The sequence below is a fragment of the Pongo abelii genome, chromosome 19 (assembly GCF_028885655.2).
Source record: "Pongo abelii isolate AG06213 chromosome 19, NHGRI_mPonAbe1-v2.0_pri, whole genome shotgun sequence".
Classification (NCBI taxonomy): Eukaryota; Metazoa; Chordata; class Mammalia; order Primates; family Hominidae; genus Pongo; species Pongo abelii.
In genome coordinates, this window is record NC_072004.2 from 74,066,919 (window position 1) to 74,088,143 (window position 21,225).

The window sequence follows — 21,225 nt, forward strand, 5'->3', positions numbered from 1 at the left end:
CCCGTATAAGCCTTTTGCATTGTTTAAGTGTATTACTATGTACATATAGTATTATTTTTAATGAAAATGTTTTTTTTAAATTATACTTAAAAACTTTTACCTGTTTTATATTTTAGTACTCTGCCTTAAGATTTTGTGTAGAGCCATAAAGATTATGTTGTCAGAGGCTTGACAAATAGTAAGCAAGTCCAGTTGCTTCATGTGATAGAGGGAATGGGAACCTCGAGAGGCTTTTTCTCTGCCCAGACTTCTGTCTGGGAGAAAAGGCACCCACTTTCTCTAAGGTTTTTTATTCAAAGGAACATAGCACCAATAGTGGAATTTAAGGCATCTGGGGGAAGGGGATATGTTTAGGGACTGTTCATTTGCAGGATCACTCAAATCTCAAAATGCCACCCAGTCATCACGTGAGGCTACCTTGAGATGAACACCCTAGTCCCCTGCTTTCTTAGAAGCACAAATCTTACCTCCTTTATTCAGGACCATTAGGGCCATTTTACCTAAGAATATTCCTACCAGAACATTTCTGATACTGGAGAGGTGTTCATCAATATCTACTGCATAAACAGTGCCATTATGGAACCTATAACTAGCTCAGAACAGCTACGTTTTAGATTATTTTTAAAAAGTTAGAAATAGCAAATATAAAAGCTAAGCCCAAACAAAAAAAGCTAAGCATAAAAACGTAAAAGAAAATCAACTATGATAAGAAGGACAAAAAAACAATACCTTTGTAATGTAAGACATTTATTTTGGCTAAAGTTTTGGTGTTTTAACACTGATTTGTGATACAATGGACATTAAACTTCCTTTAAAAAAGAAAAAAACAATTTGGTAGCTCTCTCTTTTCTGTCCAGAAAAATTCACTCTTTCACAATCAAATTACCCTAAAATTTGGCGGAGTTAAGAGGCAACAAAAGTTAAGCTTCCAACGAATCTGTTCTCTCAACCTGAAATGTCTTCTATTTCCAATCAGGATAACACCTTGACTTGCAAGGACCATCACGGTTAGCCCTTCAGTGATTCCTGATAACAGTTCTGTGAAAAAGAACATTTCCTGCGAGAAAAGCTCATGTCTTCATATTGAAGATCAGTGCTTTTTTTTTTTTTTTTTTTTTCTTTAAAACAGTAGCATCTTAACTTGTGGCACAAAAGGCACCAACATTCCCTTTCCGAACCATCCATCACCATGGGTGGAAGGCAGCGCCACCTGCTGGCCATCATATTATGACTCACATACCCATAATTTCCTTGCGGTGCTGAATTCCAAGTGGGGATTATTAGAGACCCCTCAGGGCCAAAAGGGACCTTAGAGGTCTTCTAGATGAGTCCTCTCATTTGTAGGTGCTGGTTTCTGGATAATTCAGAGTGGCAGGGACACAGACCAGCCTGTGGAAAGGTATAGTGCTTTAAGATTGAGAAGAAAACCATTTGGCGCTCTAATTTTGCCTGGATGGCGCTCTGTCAGTCAAAGAAAGGGAACAGGTCTGGGGAGGGGGTAAGGGCACCCTGAGTTCCTGTTCCATCACTTCCCAGGCGGTAGAAGGCTGTCCAGGAACAGCTCCCATCCACAACTGGGCATGTGTTGGCTCTTACACAAGAGACTTTAATTTTACTTGAAGAACTAAGAGCTAAATCTCGTTAAGTAAATACGGGGTTTCGGGGGTGAAGGACTATCAAGAAATCCCAAGTTATCAGCATAAAAGTAGTCCCAAAGTAAAGGCAGTAATTCTCCCAATGGCCTTTTCTCCCTCATGCCCCCACAGAGACTTTCGAGAGGTCCTACTTAGCCAGCCACACCAACCTGCTGTGTTTGCGTAAGTAGTTGTGCCTGTCCCATGGGGTGACCACTGCCTGGGCATGGGAGGGGAGCCCCAGCCCCAGCTCCCTAGCCTTTTCCAGGAGCAGAGCAGAAAGCTCTACTTTGGGGTGCTACATCCCACCTGGAGAAAGAGCTGCACATTCTAGCCTATGAGGGACCCACCCTTTTTACTTGCTTCTCCGCGGCTGGATCGAGGGCAGGTGCAGTACACCTGGAAATCCCAGGGAGCCCCGTTCTTGAGAAAGAGTATCGTATGAAAGAATCCAGCTTCAGGGAGCAGCAAATCCAAAATCTTGCCCAGCTCCACCTTATGGAGCTGGACAACCCTGGGGGCCAGGCCCTTAATCATTCTGAACCTCAGTTCCTTTTTTTAAAAAGGTCACAATACAAGAACAAGCTCTACTAACTTTATAGGGTTATTGTGAGGCTCAAGTTAGATTAAGTTGGAAGGCTACCTGGAAGCTGTGCAGTGAGGTACCCAGTTTAGAGGATGGCCGTTTCACTTAGGTGGGTTTATCTGGACACCTTTTTCACTGTCTGGAGAAAAAGACACATACTGCTTGTTCAGGGCTGCTGTGGTCGCAGAGAAAAGCAGACAGCAAATGACCAGGGTGGGCAGGGCTGCTCCTGTGTGATCAGAGACCTTCACAGCCGGGAGTGAGGCCTTACGCCACACCTGCTTCTCCGTGTCCCAGCCAGGAGCTCCTGGCCAACTCTGAAAAAGGCACATTCCCTACCTTGGCATATTAACACTGCCTGAATTTCAATGTAAAACTGAGTTGTAAATAGTCAACAAAAGTCCCTGATATTTCTTTCATTTTAGGTAAGACTCCTTCACAAGGCCTTGCAAGTGATCCTACCATGAATTCAGTCTTCTGGGAGCGTGACACACCCACCAGAACAATGCCCTATATATATTTGGTGCTCAAAAAAGTGTTTAATTTCTTAAACTTTTATCAGACACCTATGTGCAAGGTGCTGGGGGCGTGGCTGAGGACCTTCTCTTTGCCCAGAGTGACCCTGAAGATAAATAGCATCACAATCACTTTCCATAATAACAATAATGTAAAATCCTAACAAGACTGTGTTTAAAACAAAACTCTTATATTCTGGCAAATGTGCACACACATGTGAGGGCTAGTGCATTCCAATATCATCCTCTGAAAGTCTTTTGAAAGGTTTATCGTGTTTGGTTTTTTTTGCTCTACCAATAAAGGATCGATTTGGACACTCCTCCATGTCTCATGTCTGCCTGGCTGAGTCACTTCAGGGATCCCGTGCTGGCACCAGAGAGCTGTAAGAGCGACTTGCAATGGGCAGGGTGTGTGCCTGGGACCTTTCACTTCCCTGCTCGTCTTCTGGCCGCCTTTCTGAGAGGCACACCCCCCACACACACCCATGCACGCACGCTGTAATTGGCCAACTTCCTCCTTCTGTTCTTGGAATAGCAACCGAGACAAAAAGCAGTTAGCACGAGTGGCTTGGGCTTGCCAACACTATAATTCAGGACAAAACCCTTGTAATTCTCCAAATGGTGGGGTTTTTAAATAGGTTGGACTTCAACACCCTGTTTTCTAAAAAAGAAAAAAAAAAAGGCATGCCCAAGGCATTGCTCTTCTCAAAAATGAAGTGACTGAGATAAGATCGAAGGGAAATATTCCAGAGCAGCAGATTCTGAACTCAAGGCTTCCAAAGATTCACATTTTGAAAACTCTATGGATTTAGGAGGGTTCTCCAGGTTTGCCCACACAAGGCCTCTTTGTGTAGGGACCATTCATCCTAAGGAAATCATTCAAATGCAGCCTTGCTGTGGGAATCTCCATCCACTAATAACTGACGGACACCCCCGCCCCAGCTTCAGACCTCAAGACGTGAGAGGGCTGCCTATGCACAGGGTGTGGAAGGCTGTGGGGACAGTGCGGGGCACAGACGTGGTGGGGAGAGTGGCCTGCATTTGCATAGTTCCTTTACTAGGGCTCAAGGTGTTGAGGTCCCCACTCAAGAGAGGATTCGGGAGTTGGGGAAGGGAGGTCATGAGGGACCTCTGTGAGCGTCCTAGGCCTTACACTTCCACACACCTCCTGCCCTGGGCCATCGGGAAGCATGCAGGCCACAGGCCTTCCCCCTCTGAGCCCCCATCTCAGGGAAAAGACATCGTAAGTTACAGAAACAGGACAACTGGGGAGCAAGGACGCCCCCCTTGGCAAGCTTCTTTATGTGCTCCCCAGGGTGGGGAAAGTGGCCCAGGACTGTGTTGGGACAGACTTGTAGACAAGTGCCTTGTGATGCTGGGAGCAGGGTACAGTGTGTTTCCTAAACATGGCAGCTCGGGACACCTTTGCCCACGGCCTCCCCCGCGGACCTCTCGAGCAGAGGCATCGGGGGTGCCCTAGGGTTTCAACTTCCCCTCCTTGGCTAGTCTGTCATTGAGTTGGCAGAGCTGGGCCAGGAAGCCATCGTTGGGGCCGATCTCACGGTTCTGCCTCACGATGCTCAGGGCAGACTTGACGTCCATCTTCTGCCGCATCATGAGGTAGGCGATAACTAGCGTTGGGGAGCGGCTGTAACCTTCCCGGCAGTGGACGAGCACCCGGCCTGTAAGAAACAGGGGAGACGCCGTGAGCTGGGGGCGTCCCATCACACCATGGCGTTGGTCAAGACTCTTCCGTGAAGTGCCACTTAAAAGCACAATGTCATGCCACTGTGTGCCCACCAGAATGGCTAAAATGAAAAGGATGGAAAACCCAAAGTGCTGGTGAAGATATGGGGCAACTAGAACTCTTCTGCGTGGCTGGGGGAGCTGGGGCGTGAATTGGCACAACCACTTTGGAAAGCTGTGCGGCACGGCGGTATCTCCTCAAGCTGAACACGTGCATCCCCTCTGGCCCAGCAATCCCACTCCCAGGCCCAGGTCCAATAGAGATATGCATTCACATTCACAGACATGGGCCAGAATGTTCATAGGCAGCACTGTACATCATGGCCCGCAGTTAGAAACCCCCAAAAGCCCATCCACAGTAGAAAGGATAAATACAAAGAATGACCAGCCTGTCACTTAGCAGAAGCAACACGGAGGCAGCACACACATATGAGGTGGATGAGCCCACAGAGTAGGAAAGTGGGCAAAACCCATCTGTGCTGTCAGAAGCCTGCAAGGGGCTGGGCACAGTGGCTCACGCCTGTAATCCCAGCACTTTGGGAGGCCAAGGTAAGTGGATTACGAGGTCAGGAGTTCGAGACCAGACTGGCCAACATAGTGAAACCCTGTCTCTACTAAAGATACAAAAAAATAGCCGGGTGTGGTGGCGTGAGCCTATAATCCCAACTACTCAGGAGGCTGAGGCCAGAGAATTGCTTGAACCCAGGAGGCAGAGGTTGCGGTGAGCTGAGATTGTGCCATTGTACTCCAGCCTGGGTGACAGAGCGAGACTGTCTCAAAAAAAAAAAAAAAAGCCTGCATGGCAGAGGCCCTGGGAGCTGGGGATGGGGGTGGTGGAGCATAGAGAGTGGGGGTGCTTTCCAGGGTACTGGTAGTGTTTTGCTTCTTTTTTTTTGAGATGGAGTTTCGTTCTTGTTGCCCAGGCTGGAGTGCAGTGGCATGATCTTGGCTCACTTCAACCTCTGCCTCCCAGGTTCAAGCAATTCTCCTGCCTCAGCCTCCTGAGTAGCTGGGACTACAGGAGCATGCCACCATGCCCAGCTAATTTTTTTGTATCTTTTAGTAGAGATGGGGTTATTTTAACATAGTGTGTGTGTGCGTGTGTATATATATATATATATAAATAGACACCATCTCTCAATATCCACAGGGCAGATTAGTTCCAGGACCTCCTGCCGATACCCAAATCCACAGATGCTCAAGTCCCTGATTATAAAATGACATCATATATGCAAATAACCTCTGCACAGCAAATCCTCCCCTATACTTTAAATCATCTCCAGATGACTTATGATACCCAAGACAATGTAAACATTTATTAGATTGTATCATCTAGAGAATAATGACAAGAAAAAAAAGTCTGTACATGTTCAGTACAGACATAACATCTTTTTATGTTGTTTTTAATATTTTTCAGACTGCAGTTAGTTGAATCCACAGATGTGAACCCACGGATATGGAGGACCAACTGTATATTCTATTGGTTCTGTTTTTTCTAGAGAATCCTGACCAATACACTGGTTATTAACTCATGATCCACCTAACCTCAAGGTGCCTCAGTTTTCTTATCTGGCCAATAGTACCCATTGCACAAGGTGGTTAGAAGATTAAAGGAGATGACACATGAATCCTCTAGGTTAGCACCTGGCATCCATGTGCACTCAATAAATGTTACCCAATACTGGGCAACCTCTGATGGCACCTAGTACACCCTCAACTACAGCAGCCCTGGTCCTGTGTCATTGCCAGACATGCGCAGATCGACTTTTCTCTCCCAGAGGATGAATTCTTTAAGAGCAAGAAATGGCCGGACATGGTGGCTCACACCTATAATCCCAACACTTTGGGAGGTCGAGGTGGGTGGATCCCCTGAAGTCAGGAGTTCAAGACCATCCTGGCCAACATGGCGAAACCCCGTCTCTACTAAAAATATAAAAAATTAGCTGGGCATGGTGGCACACGCCTGTAATCCCAGGTACTCAGAAAGCTGAGGCAGGAGAATCACTTGAACCTGGGAGGTGGAGGTTGCAGTAAGCTGAGATTGAGCCACTGCATTCCAGCCTGGGTGACAAGAGCGAGACTCCGTCTCAAAAAAAAAAAAAGGCAAGAAATGTGGGGCATTGATTTTTGGATGCGTTACAATCTCTAGCATACACTATGTGCTCAATAAATATTTGCTGATTAGCTGAGTGAATTATTACCTACTACCACCTCTGTAAGGCCATTGTTTGGCAAGGAATCTGCTCGCCCAGAGTCCAACAGAGTCTCTTCTGCTCCTATTACCCTACCCCCAAAAACACCACTCTATTTTCCCAATGCCTTCCAAATCAGGAAGCAGGAGTCCTCCACTTTCTTGCCCATTCACCCTCTGGCCTGTATGCCCGAAATATTCAGAGTGGGGCTTCCCCTGCCCCACCCTAGGAATGAGACCCTCTGCAGAGCAGCCACCTTACCATCTAGAACATACTCTGCATGCCCAGTGCACACAGAGCCTACTGGGAAAGGGGCCAGTTCAACCTCCCATTCCTCTAGGCTCAGCCCAGATGCCACCTCCTCCATGAAGCTGTTTTCCCAGCTGGAAGTGACTGCTCCCTCTTGAGCACCCTCAGCCATCCCACCCAGCTCTCAGTGATGGGTCCCTGGGCCCCACACACTGTCGGAGGCCAGCATGTTTCTGTAGACTCACTTCGCCATTCATTCTTAGAAGCATTTATACTTGGCATTAGAGCCCACGGAATTCTTCATCACTTGCTCATTAATCATTTGCAGTGTACCTACTATGTGCCTCATGCTACATCAGGTGCTAAGGAGACAGACAAGGAACAAAGTGGACCCAGCCTGAGGACAGGCTTCATGGAAGAGAGGACACCATGCCAAGGACACGGTGGAGTTTGCCAGAGGAAGGGGTAGGGAGAGGCAGAGAGAACTTTTCAGACTGAAGACCCAGCACACCTGGACTGAGACAGGTCAAAAAAAGGGCATGTTCCTAGTTGTTTGGAAAGAGGAAACAAAGTCAGAGAGCTTGAAATTCCCTGAATGAATAACCAATTGCTATTACATGAGAATAACAAAATCCTTCCCCTTCGCCCAGCCTATGTTTACACAGGGTGAGGAACTCAGTACAGCTGGAGTGGAGGGGGTGAGCAGGGTCGGGGGGTGACAGTGACCAGAAAGGACCATGAGGGGGCCTGTCAGCAAAGTCTGCAGATACTCCGCAGTAAAGCTTCTCTCTGAGCCCTGAGCGTTCACTGTCCAGTGGTCTAGAAAATTCTGTTTACTGGAAATCATTCAGACAGTGAGCCTGCTGGGCCCAAGAATCATCAGTGTAGTAGAGCCAAGGCTGTTCACACCTCATGGGGGTCCCCTCCGCTGGGAGGGTTTGGGGTGTGGAGGGAGGAAGAGGTAAAGGGAGGAGCTGAGAGAAACAGCTAAAAGCAGAAAGGGAGAAAGGGCAAGTGGCCCAGCCTGCTCAGCTGATGTCTGCTTTGTGGCCTTCTAGGGTTTCTTGCTGGAATGCCTTGGTGACTGCCAGCGCCTTGGTAGTTCTCCTTCAGTCTTATCTTATATTTGGGGGCTACAGGAAGTGTTTTGTAAGTGGCTGAAAGATTTGGCCAGGGGGGCTGTGGTTTGCTGACTGCCTACCTAAGCCGACCACAGCTACCCCTTTTCTCCTTGCCAAGCAGTCACGTGAATCTCTAGCCAATGAGATGTGAGTGGTGTTTCTGGGAAATGTTTTACTTGTTCTTAAAGAGAGAGACCGGGCATGGTGGCACGTGCTTGTAGTCCCAGCTACTCAGGAGGCTGAGGTGAGAGGATTGCTTGAGCCCAGGAGTTGGAGACCAGTCTAGACAACATAGCAAGACCCTGTCTCTTTAAAAAAGAGAGAGAGAGTGGCCAGGCGCGGTGGCTCATGCCTGTAATCCCAGCACTTTGGGAGGCTGAGGGAGGTGGATCACCTGAGGTCGGGAGTTGGAGACCAGCCTGACCAACATGGTGAAACCTCATCTCTACTAAAAATACAAAATTAGCCAGGCGTGGGGGCACATGCCTGTAATCCCAGCTACTTGGGAGGCTGAGGCAGGAGAATCGCTTGAACCTGGGAGGTGGAGGTTGCGGTGAGCCAAGATCGTGCCATTGCACTTCAGCCTGGGCAACGAGAGTGAAACTCCATCTCAAAAAAAAAAAAAGAGAGAGAGAGAAGAGGAAAAAAAAAGTAGGAAGAGATGGCTGCAGTGCCTCATCTGCTGTACTTTGTCCTGCTTGGATGTGGTGACCGGATCCCATCTTGGGACCATGACGGGAGCACCCAACACTGAGGTGGCAGAAGAGAGAAAGGGAAAGGGCCTGGTCCAGATGCCACCATGGAGCTGCTGAATCAAGCAGCCCCTTAATCAACCAGCCCCCATGCTCCTTCACCTCAGGACTTCTTGCCATGCACATTAACACATTAACACATCTTCCTCACCGTTACAGCTGTTTGAATGGGGGACGTGTAAGCAACCAGAAACCAACCTCTAGCCAAAGTACAATCAAACGCAAGGACCCTGGGGCTGCCACGGTGTGAATGAGTTGCACATCCTCTGACACATGGGGCCACTTGACAGGCAGCCAGGTGAGCAGAGAGAGACCTACAGCTCTGTCATTCACCCCAGAAGATGGGAAACAAGGGGGTTTCCAAGAAGAGACCTGTTGTGGGCCTGTTTTCTGGAGGGACAGTCCAGTCAGAGCTGCCTCCCATCTTTTCCTGGTGGGAGGTCCCTTACCATTCTTTTGAGCCAAAGCCTGGTCAATGAAGTCGGCAGCCCTTTCAAAGTAAGCGCTGAGGTTGAACTCCTGTGTGTCGTTGGCCTTGATGCCCAGGTATGTGATGCCGGAGTCCTTGTAGAAGTTGGCATTGGTGTTGACGTGCATGAAGGACCTGCCCTCAGCCGCGTTCAGCACATGGGTGATGCCTAGTTTCTGCAGCTTGGGGATATCCTGAGCCACAGACCTGGACAGGAGACAGTGGTGGGGATGATTAACCAACCAAATGGCAACCCCAGGGGGAGGAAGATGGAGAAGGATTTAAGCCTCTTGGCAAAGCAAAGAAACCCTCCATGCTCTGGCCCCTGCCAGCTTCTCCTGCCTCATCTTATTACCTCTTCCCTCACTCTGGCCATATCGAATTGCCAGCAGCTTCCCCAAATAGACTGGTGGTTTCACAGCCATGCTGTCCCCTCTGTCTGGAATGCTCTTGCCCACCTTCTCTGGAGAAATGTGCCCTCTCATCTTTCACACCCTCCGCAGTGTTTGTCTCCCCTCCATTCATTTGGCCCCATGTTCCCTAAGCTGTGGTGGGGGTGTACATAGCCAACTGGTTACAAATGGGCTCTGGGACCAGACTAACTGGGTCTGCATCCAGCCCAGGTACTAGCCAGGCAACCTTAAGCAAGCCATTTAACCTTTCTGTGCCTCAGTTTCCCTCTCTGTAAAATGGGGATAACAGTGCCTTCTCCTTGAGGTTGTTATGAGTATTAAATGGGCTATTCCGTTGACAGAGCCAGACACGGTAGTGAGCACTATGATTCTAATGCTTGATTGTGCTTCTGTGTTTAGACATCCAGGCTGTGAGCTCCTTGAGAGAGGAACCATGTCTGCTTAAAGTCTGTTTCCCCACCATCTGCTATAGCACCTGCTACATAGTAGGTGCTGAATAAATAAGCGGTGAATAAGTGCAGAAGAATAAATTTGTCACGTGCCAGGCAGCCCCCTCCCTGCCCCCAGAGGGATCCTACCTGCCACATTCCACTGGCTACATTTCCAAAGCTCTTTTGGGAGATTTAGTACTTGGGGAGTAAGTGGCCCCAACAGAACTATGGGAGGTTACAAAATAATTTATCTAAGGTCGGGTGCGGTGGCTCACACCTGTAATCCCAGCACTCTGGGAGGCCGAGGCAGGTGGATCACCTGAGGTCAGGAGTTCGGGACCAGCCTGGCCAACATGGTGAAACCCCATCTCTACTAAAAATACAAAAGTGAGCTGGGTGTGGTGGTACATGCCTGTAATCCCAGCTACTCTGGAATTACAGAGGCTGAGACAGGAGAATCACTTGAACCCGGGAGGTGGAGGTTGCAGTGTGCCGAGATTGTGCCATTGCACTCTAGCCTGGGTGACAGAGTGAGACTCCGTCTCGAAAAATAAAATAAAATTAAATTAAAATTAAAATAATAATTGGTCTGAATGGTGAAAAGGCCCCTTTATTTCATCTCACAAAACATCCCAGTCCAAATGGCAGTTTATACTTTATAAAATGCCACCTCCTATGTGATCTTGTTTGCCCACTGCGAGCAGCCCTGTGAGGAACAAGGATGGCAATATCCCTGCTTAACAGAGCTTGAACTCAGGCCCAACAGGATGGGCAGAGGGATGGGCACAGGCCCCGTGTGCTGCTGGTGGCAGATCTGCGAGAAGACCTCCTTTCTCCCGACATCCAGCCCTGCTCTATCTTCCACCTCACTCTGCCCCTCATGCCCACATCTGCTGCAAAACTCCCAAGGCCTGGCACATGTGGCTCACACAGGCTCTGGCTCTGCCTTGTGAGGACGTTGCTGCGGCCCCGATTTTGTTAAGGGGATGGAGCCCAAGTCCTCTTGGTGCTTGGTGCTTACTGGTCCTCCCTGTTGAGGAACCCCCACACCCCTGGCCAAGTCAAGGTCAGAGGTGCTTAGAGGGCAAGGGATGTATTTTCTACAGTGGCCATCAGCAATTGCCACTCTGGCGACACCAGACGTGTACAACCTTGGTTTCCACTTGGGAAGTGATGACAGCTGAAAGGCCAAGCTGCCCAAGCAAGTGGGATTCCTGAGGCTAACAAGGCCTGCCTGCTGCTTGGGGCAAGAGGAAGGGTGTCTCTAGAGCTTTCCAATTCCTGAAGCCTTTGGCTGACACTGTGGGACTCTGTTTATTCCTGCTTAGGACACCGCACAAGACTGTGAAGCAGTGGCTGATAGAAAAAAACACTTTGAAGAGTCACTCCCATTCATCTCCCTTCTCTAATACTTTTTTTTTTCTTGAGATGGAGTTTCACTCTTGTTGCCCAGCTGGAGTGCAATGGTGCGATCTTGGCTCACTGCAACCTCCACCTCCCGGGTTCAAATGATTCTCCTGCCTCAGCCTCCCGAGTAGCTGGGATTACAGGCACCGGCCACCATGCCCAGCTAATTTTTGTATTTTTAGTAGAGACAGGGTTTCACCACGTTGGTCAGGCTGGTCTCGAACTGCTGACCTCAGGTGATCCGCCTGCCTCGGCCTCCCAAAGTGCTGGGATTACAGGCGTGAGCCATCGCGCCAGGCCTCTAATACTATTAATAATTCAACATTCAAAAAATGTACTATTATCATTATTACTATCCCTACTATGAATGAACATTGTACAGTGCCTGACATAAAGCAGGTGCTCAGACTGCTGAATGAATGATGGAATGGATGAGAACTGTCCCCATGAGGCTGGGGCCTGATGGACCCCTTCTAGTTCCACGATGACCCCCATTTCTGTGGCAGTCCTTGGCAGGCTAAACAGCAGGTCATAGTGGAGGTCAGGAAATACATACATGAACAAGACATTGACCCTGTCCTTGTAGTCCCTCACACACTCTGAGCCACCATTTCCTCCTCTGTAAAACGGGAGGAGGGTTAGTTTTGAGTTTTCAACATGCCATTCTTGGGCTGAGCCATGAAGCTTAGGATTTTGGTAACTGGGTCCTCAGAGTCTCATGAAAATCCAACCTGAGCCTTTCCAAGGCTGTACAGGCATGCTAATCTATTCTTTCTTGTGGCTCCTGTTTCACATCTCAGAATGTTAACACTGGTTCTCTCCTGCTGATTAGACATTCTTACTAGAAAAAAATTTTAAAATTTAAATTAAAAAAAAAAATTTCTTACTGGCGGGGTGCGGTGGCTCACGCCTGTAATCCCAGCAATTTTGGAGGCTGAGGCGGGCGGATCGCGAGGTCAGGAGTTTGAGACCAGCCTGGCCAAGAGACCAGCCTGGCCAATATGGTGAAACCCCGTCTCTACTAAAAATACAAAAATTAGCCAGGCGTGGTGGTGGGCGCCTGTAATCCCAGCTACTCGGGAGGCTGAGGCAGGAGAATTGCTTGAACCCAGGAGGCAGAGGTTACAGTGAGCCGAGATCTCGCCATTGCACTCCAGCCTGGGTGACAGAGACCGGGGGTGAAAGGTCAAGAGCCTTTTCCAGGTGGTGGCTCAGGTCCTTAGTGGGGTTATCACTGGACCGTTCCAGAATCTCCTGTAAATCAAACCACATCTGGAAGGTGGGGGGCCTGGAAATCCTGGCCCAGCTCCCCGGACTCGCTCGTTGGGGGTGTTTAGGTTCCCTGATCCGGGACTGCCGGGCCGGGAAAATTCCATGCCCGAATTGTGACGTCGGCCCGTTGCCATGGCGGCGAAGGCAGACATTCCGCGGTGACCTCACTGCAGAACCAGGCAGCTGTCACATGACGCGCGGGCAGGAGACCGGCCGGGCGACCGAGGGCCACCTGTTAAGTGAACATGGTAGCCCCAACCCCGCCCAAGGCCAAGCCCCAAGCAGGTGGCTGCTGAGGACCCGGGCAGGCGCCCCCCGGGCTCCGTGCACCCCGCCACGGGGAAGGGCCGCGCCCGGCCAGGCAGGGTTCCAGTTCCTTGGCCCCACGCGCGGGAGTAGGCGTCGACTCCAGCCCCCTCCCAAGCCCCCGCTGTGGCTCCCGGACGGGCGATCGCGCCCGGGCTCCCCCAACCCAAGACTCGCGACACCCCGACCCCAGCCTCGGGTGGGCGGGGCGTCCAGAGAGGGACGGCGAGGCAGGGCTCGCGAAGGGGACTCACGCGTTGCCCACGTAGATCCGCGGGGTGACCTCGTTGCAGGGCTGGCTCGGGAGGCTGTAGCAGCCGCTGCCGTCCGAGAGCAGGTCGTTGAGATCCTGCACCGAGAGCTCGAACGAGCCCGACATGGCGGCGGCGGGGCCCTGCACGCCCGGCAGTAGCAAGCGAGGCGGAGAGCGGCGGGTCAGCTGGGCGGGGGCTCGCGCCGGGAGCCGCCCCGTCCCGCCCCTGGGGCGGGCCCGCCGGGCTCCGGGAGCTGCGGAGCGCGGGCGCCGTGACGCGGCGGCCCCGCGCGCCACTCCTGGGCGCGTCCCGGGGGGAAGACGCCACCGCCCTCGAGTCTCAGGTGTCCTCGCCCCATCCCGGTCCAGGCCGTTTGTGTATCTTTGTAAACTGGGAAGCGCGGTAACTTCCTTCCCTGAATTAAATGCAGGGCCCAATAAACATTTCTGTGGCGGGGGTACACCTAGGGGTCGCTTCAGTCTTTCAGGATTACACGGACCGCCGGGTTCGGCTCGTGAGTGGCTCCCTGCTGTGGAGGCACCACCCAGGCGCTTGACAGAATCCCCGTCCCAGCCCAGCCCTGCTGGATCGGAGTGGACATTTTACGGACCCCAGGAAGTCCCTACGAAGGTCAAAGTCTAAGAAGCCCTACTCTGGGGCGCATCTGCTTTCAACATTCATTGTCAGTCATCGCCGTGCTTAAAAGCAGTCAGGTTTGGAATTCTGAGGAATTACTTAACCTGAGCCTGTTTGCAGAAAAAAAAAAAAAAAAAAGTGGGGGGGGATAGTAATAGTACCTAATTCTAAGGTTGCTGGAAGGGTTAAACGTGACATTCAAAGAAGGCACCCAGCACTGCATGGCAAGCACTCAATAAGTGTTGGTCCATCAACAAATGCGTTGAGCACCCAGTGGGTGCTATACCCTGTGCTGGGGTGGAGATAAATCAGACTCCTGCAGCCCTTCCTGGAGCAGATGCCAGCCCACCATAAGCCACTCAGCATTTCCTGAACTCCCAGTAAGTACAAAAGATAGTCTCTGTACTGGAGGAAAGCCGCCCTCCCCTACTGCCATGAAAAACTGGCAGTTCCCTTCCTGCAAAAGGGCAAATTTGGCCTTGAATTCAGGAACCCCACATCCTGAGCCTAGCCCTGCCACCAACTTTGTTCCTGAGTAACATTGCTGCTGCTGTGGCCTTCAGTTTCCTCATTTGCAAAAGGAATTGGATCAGATTATCATTAGGGTCAACTTTCTCCTCCCCCGAAACTTGTGGTCTTGCACCTTCAGGGGAGCTGTTGCAGTGGAGACTACTTAGCTGATAGCCCAAGATGTGTAACCAAGGCTGGAATTTCTGTATCCCTCACCCCACCCCGTGCCTGCCCACCCCTCCCAGTGCACCACTTCTTTCCTTCTGGTGTTGGCTGGCAGCATCTGCATTCTAAGCAGGTGGGAAAGCTTTCGAGTTCCTTGACCTTCATCTTGACTTGAGCCTAGGTTAGCATTAAAAACACAAGCCCAGAGGCAGCCAGCCATGCTCTGCTGCTCCTACTCCCTTCCCGGGACCTGTCCCTGATGTCATAACTGGGTAACTATGACAGCTTGTCATGGGGACAGCTAGGCACGTCACACAGGAGTCTGGGTACCTCATTTCTGAAGTGAGACTAGGAAGAGAAGATGAACAATTCCCTGGATTATCTGGCCTACCCTGTTATCGTCTCTAATCACAGGCAAAGCACAACCTTCAGAAAGAAACTGGACTTTGGCCACTACGTATCTCACAAGAATAGAATACAAATAGGTATGTGGGCAGTTTGGGCTGGACACTGCTATTAGGGATTTTGGAATGGTACCCCATAAAGAGATCGACAGTAAACCAGACCAGGTCACAGCTTTGGGATGATATGGCCTTATCTGCTGAGTTTGGGGAAGAGGGCATTAACACCAATAACAAAATGTATCTTCCACCAGGGAGTTCACTGGATGGAAATACTCCTTTAAACTCCTTAAAGCCGAAGTACGTTAGAAAGAGGATAAGACTTTAGAAGCCAATAGACAGGCTAATAATATTGGAAAAAGATTGGAAGAGAGGCTCTTTCATTGGATTAAAAGGACATTTATCTCTGTAAATTTTACTGTCACTATTCTTTTGTTTCTGCTCAAAACTCTCCAGAGATGTTCATCTGATAAATCAAACCAAACTTCCTGAGTCGCATTAAGGTCCTAATTCAAAATTGTTCATTAGTCAAGGACATTGTCTGGTGCTGGTTTTCTGAGGCCGCTACTGGAATTCCTGTGATGTAACATTGTTCCCTTTTATCCCCCTTCTCTAGTGAAGCCTACTGTTGATACCAAACCTCCAGTGGCGCACACAAATCACATTTTAAAATTGAGCAAACTACAGGTATTTTTTCTTGCTGCTTGCAGATGTGCAGATGTGTTTTATTGACTTCCAGTCTGTTTCCTAAAGAGGTTCAATTTCCCAGAGCCTTCTAAATACCCATCTACTCAAAGATTTGTTAATACTCCTCCTCCCCACAAGTCACCCCCAGTCTTTTTTTTTTTTTTCCCCTGAGACGGAGTCTCGCTCTGTTGCCCAGGCTGGAGTGCACAATCTCGGCTCACTGCAACCTCCGCCTCCCAGATTCAAGCAATTCTCCTGCCTCAGCCTCTGAAGTAGCTGGGATTACAGGCATGTGGCACCATGCCCAGCTAATTTTTCATATTTTTAGTAGAGACAGGGTTTCACCGTGTTGGCCAGGATGGTCTTAGTCTCCTGACCTCGTGATCCGCCTGCCTCAGCCTCCCAAAGTGCTGGGATTACAGGCGTGAGCCACCGCGCCCAGCCGCCCAGTCTTTTAAGTTCTGCTCCCAGTCTCCACTGTGGCCTTCAATGCACCCCTTTTCCACGATCTCAGAGGAGGGGGACACTAAGTCATTGTGTGTTGGGGCAGTGCACTGATGGTGTCACCATGGTGAGGTGTGGTTTCTTACCAGGGTGAACAAAAGAAAATCAACAAAATCGAGTATGAAAACAAGCAACTGTGTCAGAAAATCGCAAATGCCCATCGTGGCCCTGCCAAGGTGGATTGCTGGAATGAATATTTTTCCAAGAGGTAATGTTCTTTGTCTTCATTTCAGTTTTGAAAAGTCAAAATTGGCTTTCCTCTTGGGTTTTAGTGTGAGGTTTTCCCAAGCCAGAGGAGTACTTAAGGGAAGTTATCTTGAGAGAGAACCAAACAGACCATGTTACACAGAATGAAAACTTTAAAAATGGGGACGTTTCTCTAGCATTAAAGAGCTTTTATTTCATCTAAGAGACTTTTCAGAGTCCTATTCAGTGTGTCACAAGAATGCACTGCCTACTTTTATAAAATGGTGGCCATGCGTCTTAGTCCATTATAGGGTGTTATAGCAAAATGCTATAAACTGGTGGCTTATAAACAACAAAAATTTATTTCTCATAGTTCTAGAGGCAAGGAAGTCCAAAGATCAAGGTGCCAGTAAATTCGGGATCTGATGAGGGCCTGCTTCATAGACAGCCATCTTTTCACTGTAACCTCACATGGCGGAAGGAGCAAGGGGGTTCTCTCAGGCTTCTTTCATAAGGACACTAATTCCATTAGGGTGATCTAATCAGCTCTCAAAGGCCCACCCCCTAATGCCATCACCTTAGTGCTTAGGATTTGAACATAAGAATTTTGGGGGACACAGGCATCTGGACCATAGCACCGTGGCTGGGGCTATGATGTGACATTGTTAAAATCAGTTCCAGAAATCTTTCCTGAACAACTGCTATGTGCTAGGTACCAGGAATAATAAAGATGAAATGAGATGTATATTTCCTTACCTCAAAGAACTCAAGGTCTTATAGGGGAGATATTTATGGAAATAATGACAATGCAGTGTGATTAGGGATACAAAAGAAGCGCGTGCAAGAGAAAGAATTTGCTGGTGGGGAGGAGATGGGCAAGATGCCATTCTATATCCTGGTATATTCTGGTATAAGTTGAAAGCTGAGAGGAGTGAGGTGACCCAAAACTTGTCACCAGCCATTTGTGATTTATCCACAGGGAGACCTTCCCCCAACCAGAAGTTCTCAATCCTGGTTTTACACTATAATCCTTGGGGAATTTTAACAAAATGTCAGTGTGCACGGTTCACCTCAGATCAATGAAATAGAATCTTCTCATGGGCAACAGGGTTGAGGACCACTGATATAAACCTGCGAATGCGGAGCATGTTTCCCCGAGTGCAGTGTGAACCAACAGGCTGCCCCAGGGGCCTGTGGGCTCAGCAGGACAGTTTACTCCCTGCACTTAGACAGTCTGGCATTTACGATCTCATGACTTCATCTCCCCCATTCGTCAAGATGAGCATTTTCTTCTTCACCCATCTTGGGGTTTTGTGTTTTTCAGCTTAAACAGAGAAGCAAGGAACCGCGAGCTAGTGAGAATCACCATGGAAAACCAGGGCATTCTGAAGAGGCTTGTTGATCGCAAACCCCACTATGACCGCAGGGCATCTGAGATAGACTGGCAGGCACGTGGGCACTCATGTTATACTCCCAGTCACACACAGAGTTTGTCCGTGTTCAGCCTAGAGACAGTCTCAGAAAGATCCCTAAACAGCTAGAGTCAGATCACATGAAATGTAACAGTCGTTAAAAGAGAAACCATCCAAAGCAAATAAAGCTAATAGGCACAAACAATCAAACAAACAGCTAAAACAGCTTGGTAGCAAGGCTATTATGTGTCAGTTTCATAACATAACAATTATGTGTCAGTTTCAGAAAAATAATCTAGTAGCATCTTCCCTCACCCCTTAATTCATTAAGAAAGGCTGAATGTACAAGGATGAAGGGTATAAGATTCAGTCAGTATGCGGTTGGTTTGCTTCATTTAGGAATGACCCTTAAAAAGGCCAGGGGAGGGGAAACCATCTGTGGTGTTTTAAAAAACCTCCACTTACCGACTTTGGTCTTTAAATCTTTTCTAAGTCATCCCTGGGATTTAGAACTTCAGTAATAGCACCAATGCCCTGGCATTGACATAAACCAATTTTTTTCCTTCAAGAATTCAAGGCGCTATATCAGAAATACCACGAGATATCTTCTCTCCCAAAATGAATAGGTATGTCTCTCTTACTATCAAACATTGTGACCACAGCTGATACCAAAGCCCTGAGAACCCCATAAATGGTGAATGAGAGGCCCAGTTAAGGAGACAGATTTTGCTCTTCTCATATAATTTGACTAGTCCTCCATTCGGGAAACCTGGGGCTCTCTGACTTTATTTCTTCTCTCCATACAAGAAGGAAATGACATTGTCTTTTGTCATCGTCTTTGAGGCTTTGTGGGAGTCTAAGGGGAAGTGATTTGTTCCAATAAGACATAAACTGGAAGACCTGTGGCTTTAAAGTTGTGCCAAAGTTACATTCCAGGTCTCTGTCAGTATTCAAAAGTACCGGCATGTTGTCATTTTGTATTATTTAACATTATTAGTAATGACTAAGTGATTTCCCCCACCCAAGGGAGAAGGATAAATGGACATTCAGGCGTTCCAAAGAATAGTTCTGTATAATTGATGTGTCTCCTTCTCTCTTCTCCACTGAATACAAGGTTACTCACCATGGAAAAGATACAAGAGAAGGCCCTAGGATTTCTTGGCTGCTTAGAATCTCAAGACACTCCTGAGTGGCTGAATGCTCCATCTTCAGATGCTTCAATAAAGCTTGGAACATAAAATGAATAAGTTACATTTAGGGGACTCAAAGGCTTTACGTTCTCATTCCAAAATGGGGCAGGCAGAAGGAAAGATGCAATGAGCATTTTTATTTGGGACTATGAAAAGAAGTTTTAACGAGAGAAAGAGAGAGAGAAATCTGAGAGAACTCTTTAAAACATACACCATCATCACCATCCCATGGAAGAAGAAAAGCTGGGGTGAGATCATCCAGCCACAAGTACAGCACTGTCAAAATGGAAAACAAAATCACATGACAACATCAACGTTCAGAAAACACAAGGAACAAATGCCATTAGTTCCTCTGTGAATACACACAATCGGAAAAGAATGCCTCATTGAAGTTTCCATGGACTCTGTTCATTTATAGGGAGCAGCAGCAGTGAAAATGTCTCAAAACATACGGTGAGACAATGTTGCAGGCCTGCTACGACTGGTCATGCTAGTTTTCAGCCCAACTATATTAGTGAGCATTTGCCAAAGAGACAAACTCAATAGGACAGAGAGTGAGAGAGAGAGAGAGAGGAGAGGAGAGGATTTATTTGGGGAATTGGCTCACAAGATCAGGGAAGCTAAAGAAGTCCCACCACAGGCCATCTGCAAGCTGGAGACCCTGGTGGAGCAGGGCAGACAACCCCCAAAGTGGGGCTTAGCCTGTGAGGGTTCTTGGCTTCACCCAGGAAAGAATTTAAGGGTGAGCCAGTGGTAGGGTAGAAGAAGACAGTTTTATTGAAGCAGCAGTGTTACAGCTCCGGCAGTGTTATAGCTCCATGACTGCTCCTGCAGAACAGGGCTACCCCAAAGGCAGAGAGTTTTGCAGTCATAGTTATACGTACTTTTAATTACATGTAGATTAAGGAGCGGTTTGTGCAGAAATTCTAGTGAAGGAGTAGTAATTTTTTTTTTTTTTGAGATGGAGTCTCACTCTGTCACCCAGGCTGGAGTGCAATGGTGTGATCTCAGCTCACTGCAACCTCCGCCTCCTGGGTTGAAGCAATTCTCCTGCCTCAGCCTCCCAAGTAGCTGAGACTACAGGCACGCACCACCACGCCCAGCTAATTTTTGTATTTTTAGTAGAGACGAGGTTTCACCATATTGGCCAGGCTGGTCTTGAACTCCTGACATTGTGATCCGCCCACCTCAGCCTCTCAAAGTGCTCGGATTACAGGCGTGAGCCACCATGTCTGGCCTATAGGAAAGGATAGTAATTTTTGGGTCCTTGGGTCATTGCCCTGGAAAGGGGTGATAACTCCTAGGTGTTGCTATGGTAATGGTAAACTGACATGGCACACTAGTGGGAGTGTCTTATGGAAAGCTGCTTCCACCCCTTTCCTGTTTTAGCTAGTCCTCAGTTGGATCCTGTGTCCAAGCCCCGCCTCTGGAGTCAAGGCCTGCCTCCCACCTCACTGGGATGCGGGTAGCATGGCTTGGTCCAAGCCCAAAAATCTCAGAACCAAGAAGAAGGTGGTGTAACTCTCAGTTCGAGGCCAAAGGCTGAGAACCCACAAGGGGGACAAGGGTGCTGGTGTGAGTCTTGGAGTACAAAGGCCAAGGAGCCTAGAGTTGTTGTCCCAGAACAGGAGAGGAAGAGTGTATTCTAGTTCCAGTAGATAGATTGACATATTCGCCTCTTGCCTGTTTTTGTTCTCTCTGAACCCACAACAAGTTGGATGATGCCTCTCCACATTGAGAGTGGATCTTCCCACATAGTTCACTCAGACTTACATGCTAATCTCCCTTGGAAACACTCACAGACACACCCAAAAATAATGATTTACCAGGTTTCTATTCAGTCAAGTTGGCACCTTAAATTAACCATCGCACTGACTTTTTAAACTTTCTATTTTGAAATAATGAAAATTCACAGGTAGTTACACATAAAGGAACACGGAGGCCTCCTGCACCCTTCACCCAGTCTCCACCAATGTTAGCATCTTGCATAACTGGAGTACAATATCAAAACCAGGAAACTGACATTGGGATGATGCATGGAACCTATGCAGGTTTCATCAGTTATACATGCACTCATTTTCGAACATATATGTATAGCTCCATGCGGTTTTTCCCACATGTATAGCTTTGTGTAACCACAACCACATTCGAGATACTTAAAAGCACTATTATCAAAAGACACTCTTG

At 48.5% G+C, this 21,225-nt stretch overlaps 2 protein-coding genes across 4 annotated transcripts; one reads left to right on the plus strand and one right to left on the minus strand.

Annotated features, from left to right (window-relative positions):
* Positions 1 to 728: 728 nt before the first annotated feature.
* On the minus strand, positions 729 to 13,580 carry DUSP3 (dual specificity phosphatase 3). Of its 2 annotated transcripts, XR_008514920.2 has the most exons (4): positions 13,348 to 13,580; positions 9,245 to 9,471; positions 2,278 to 4,417; positions 731 to 1,389 (listed from the first exon to the last, which is right to left on the minus strand). XR_008514920.2 is itself a non-coding variant. In NM_001131657.1 (3 exon segments), coding segments are annotated over 3 exon segments (558 nt in total). In that variant the 5' UTR covers positions 13,473 to 13,536; the 3' UTR covers positions 729 to 4,211.
* Positions 13,581 to 14,812: 1,232 nt separating this feature from the next.
* On the plus strand, positions 14,813 to 19,434 carry CFAP97D1 (CFAP97 domain containing 1). 2 transcript variants are annotated; one of them, XM_002827466.4, is made up of 6 exons: positions 14,834 to 15,143; positions 15,676 to 15,746; positions 16,340 to 16,458; positions 17,761 to 17,884; positions 18,418 to 18,474; positions 18,963 to 19,095. In XM_002827466.4, exons 1-5 carry the CDS (start codon positions 15,020 to 15,022, stop codon positions 18,472 to 18,474), a joined length of 495 nt encoding a protein of 164 aa, XP_002827512.1. In that variant the 5' UTR covers positions 14,834 to 15,019; the 3' UTR covers positions 18,963 to 19,095. The 2 variants fall into 2 exon arrangements, with proteins under 2 accessions (XP_024090480.1, XP_002827512.1); XM_024234712.3 differs by lacking the exon at positions 17,761 to 17,884 and having other exon boundaries at positions 14,813 to 15,143; positions 18,963 to 19,434.
* Positions 19,435 to 21,225: the final 1,791 nt, after the last annotated feature.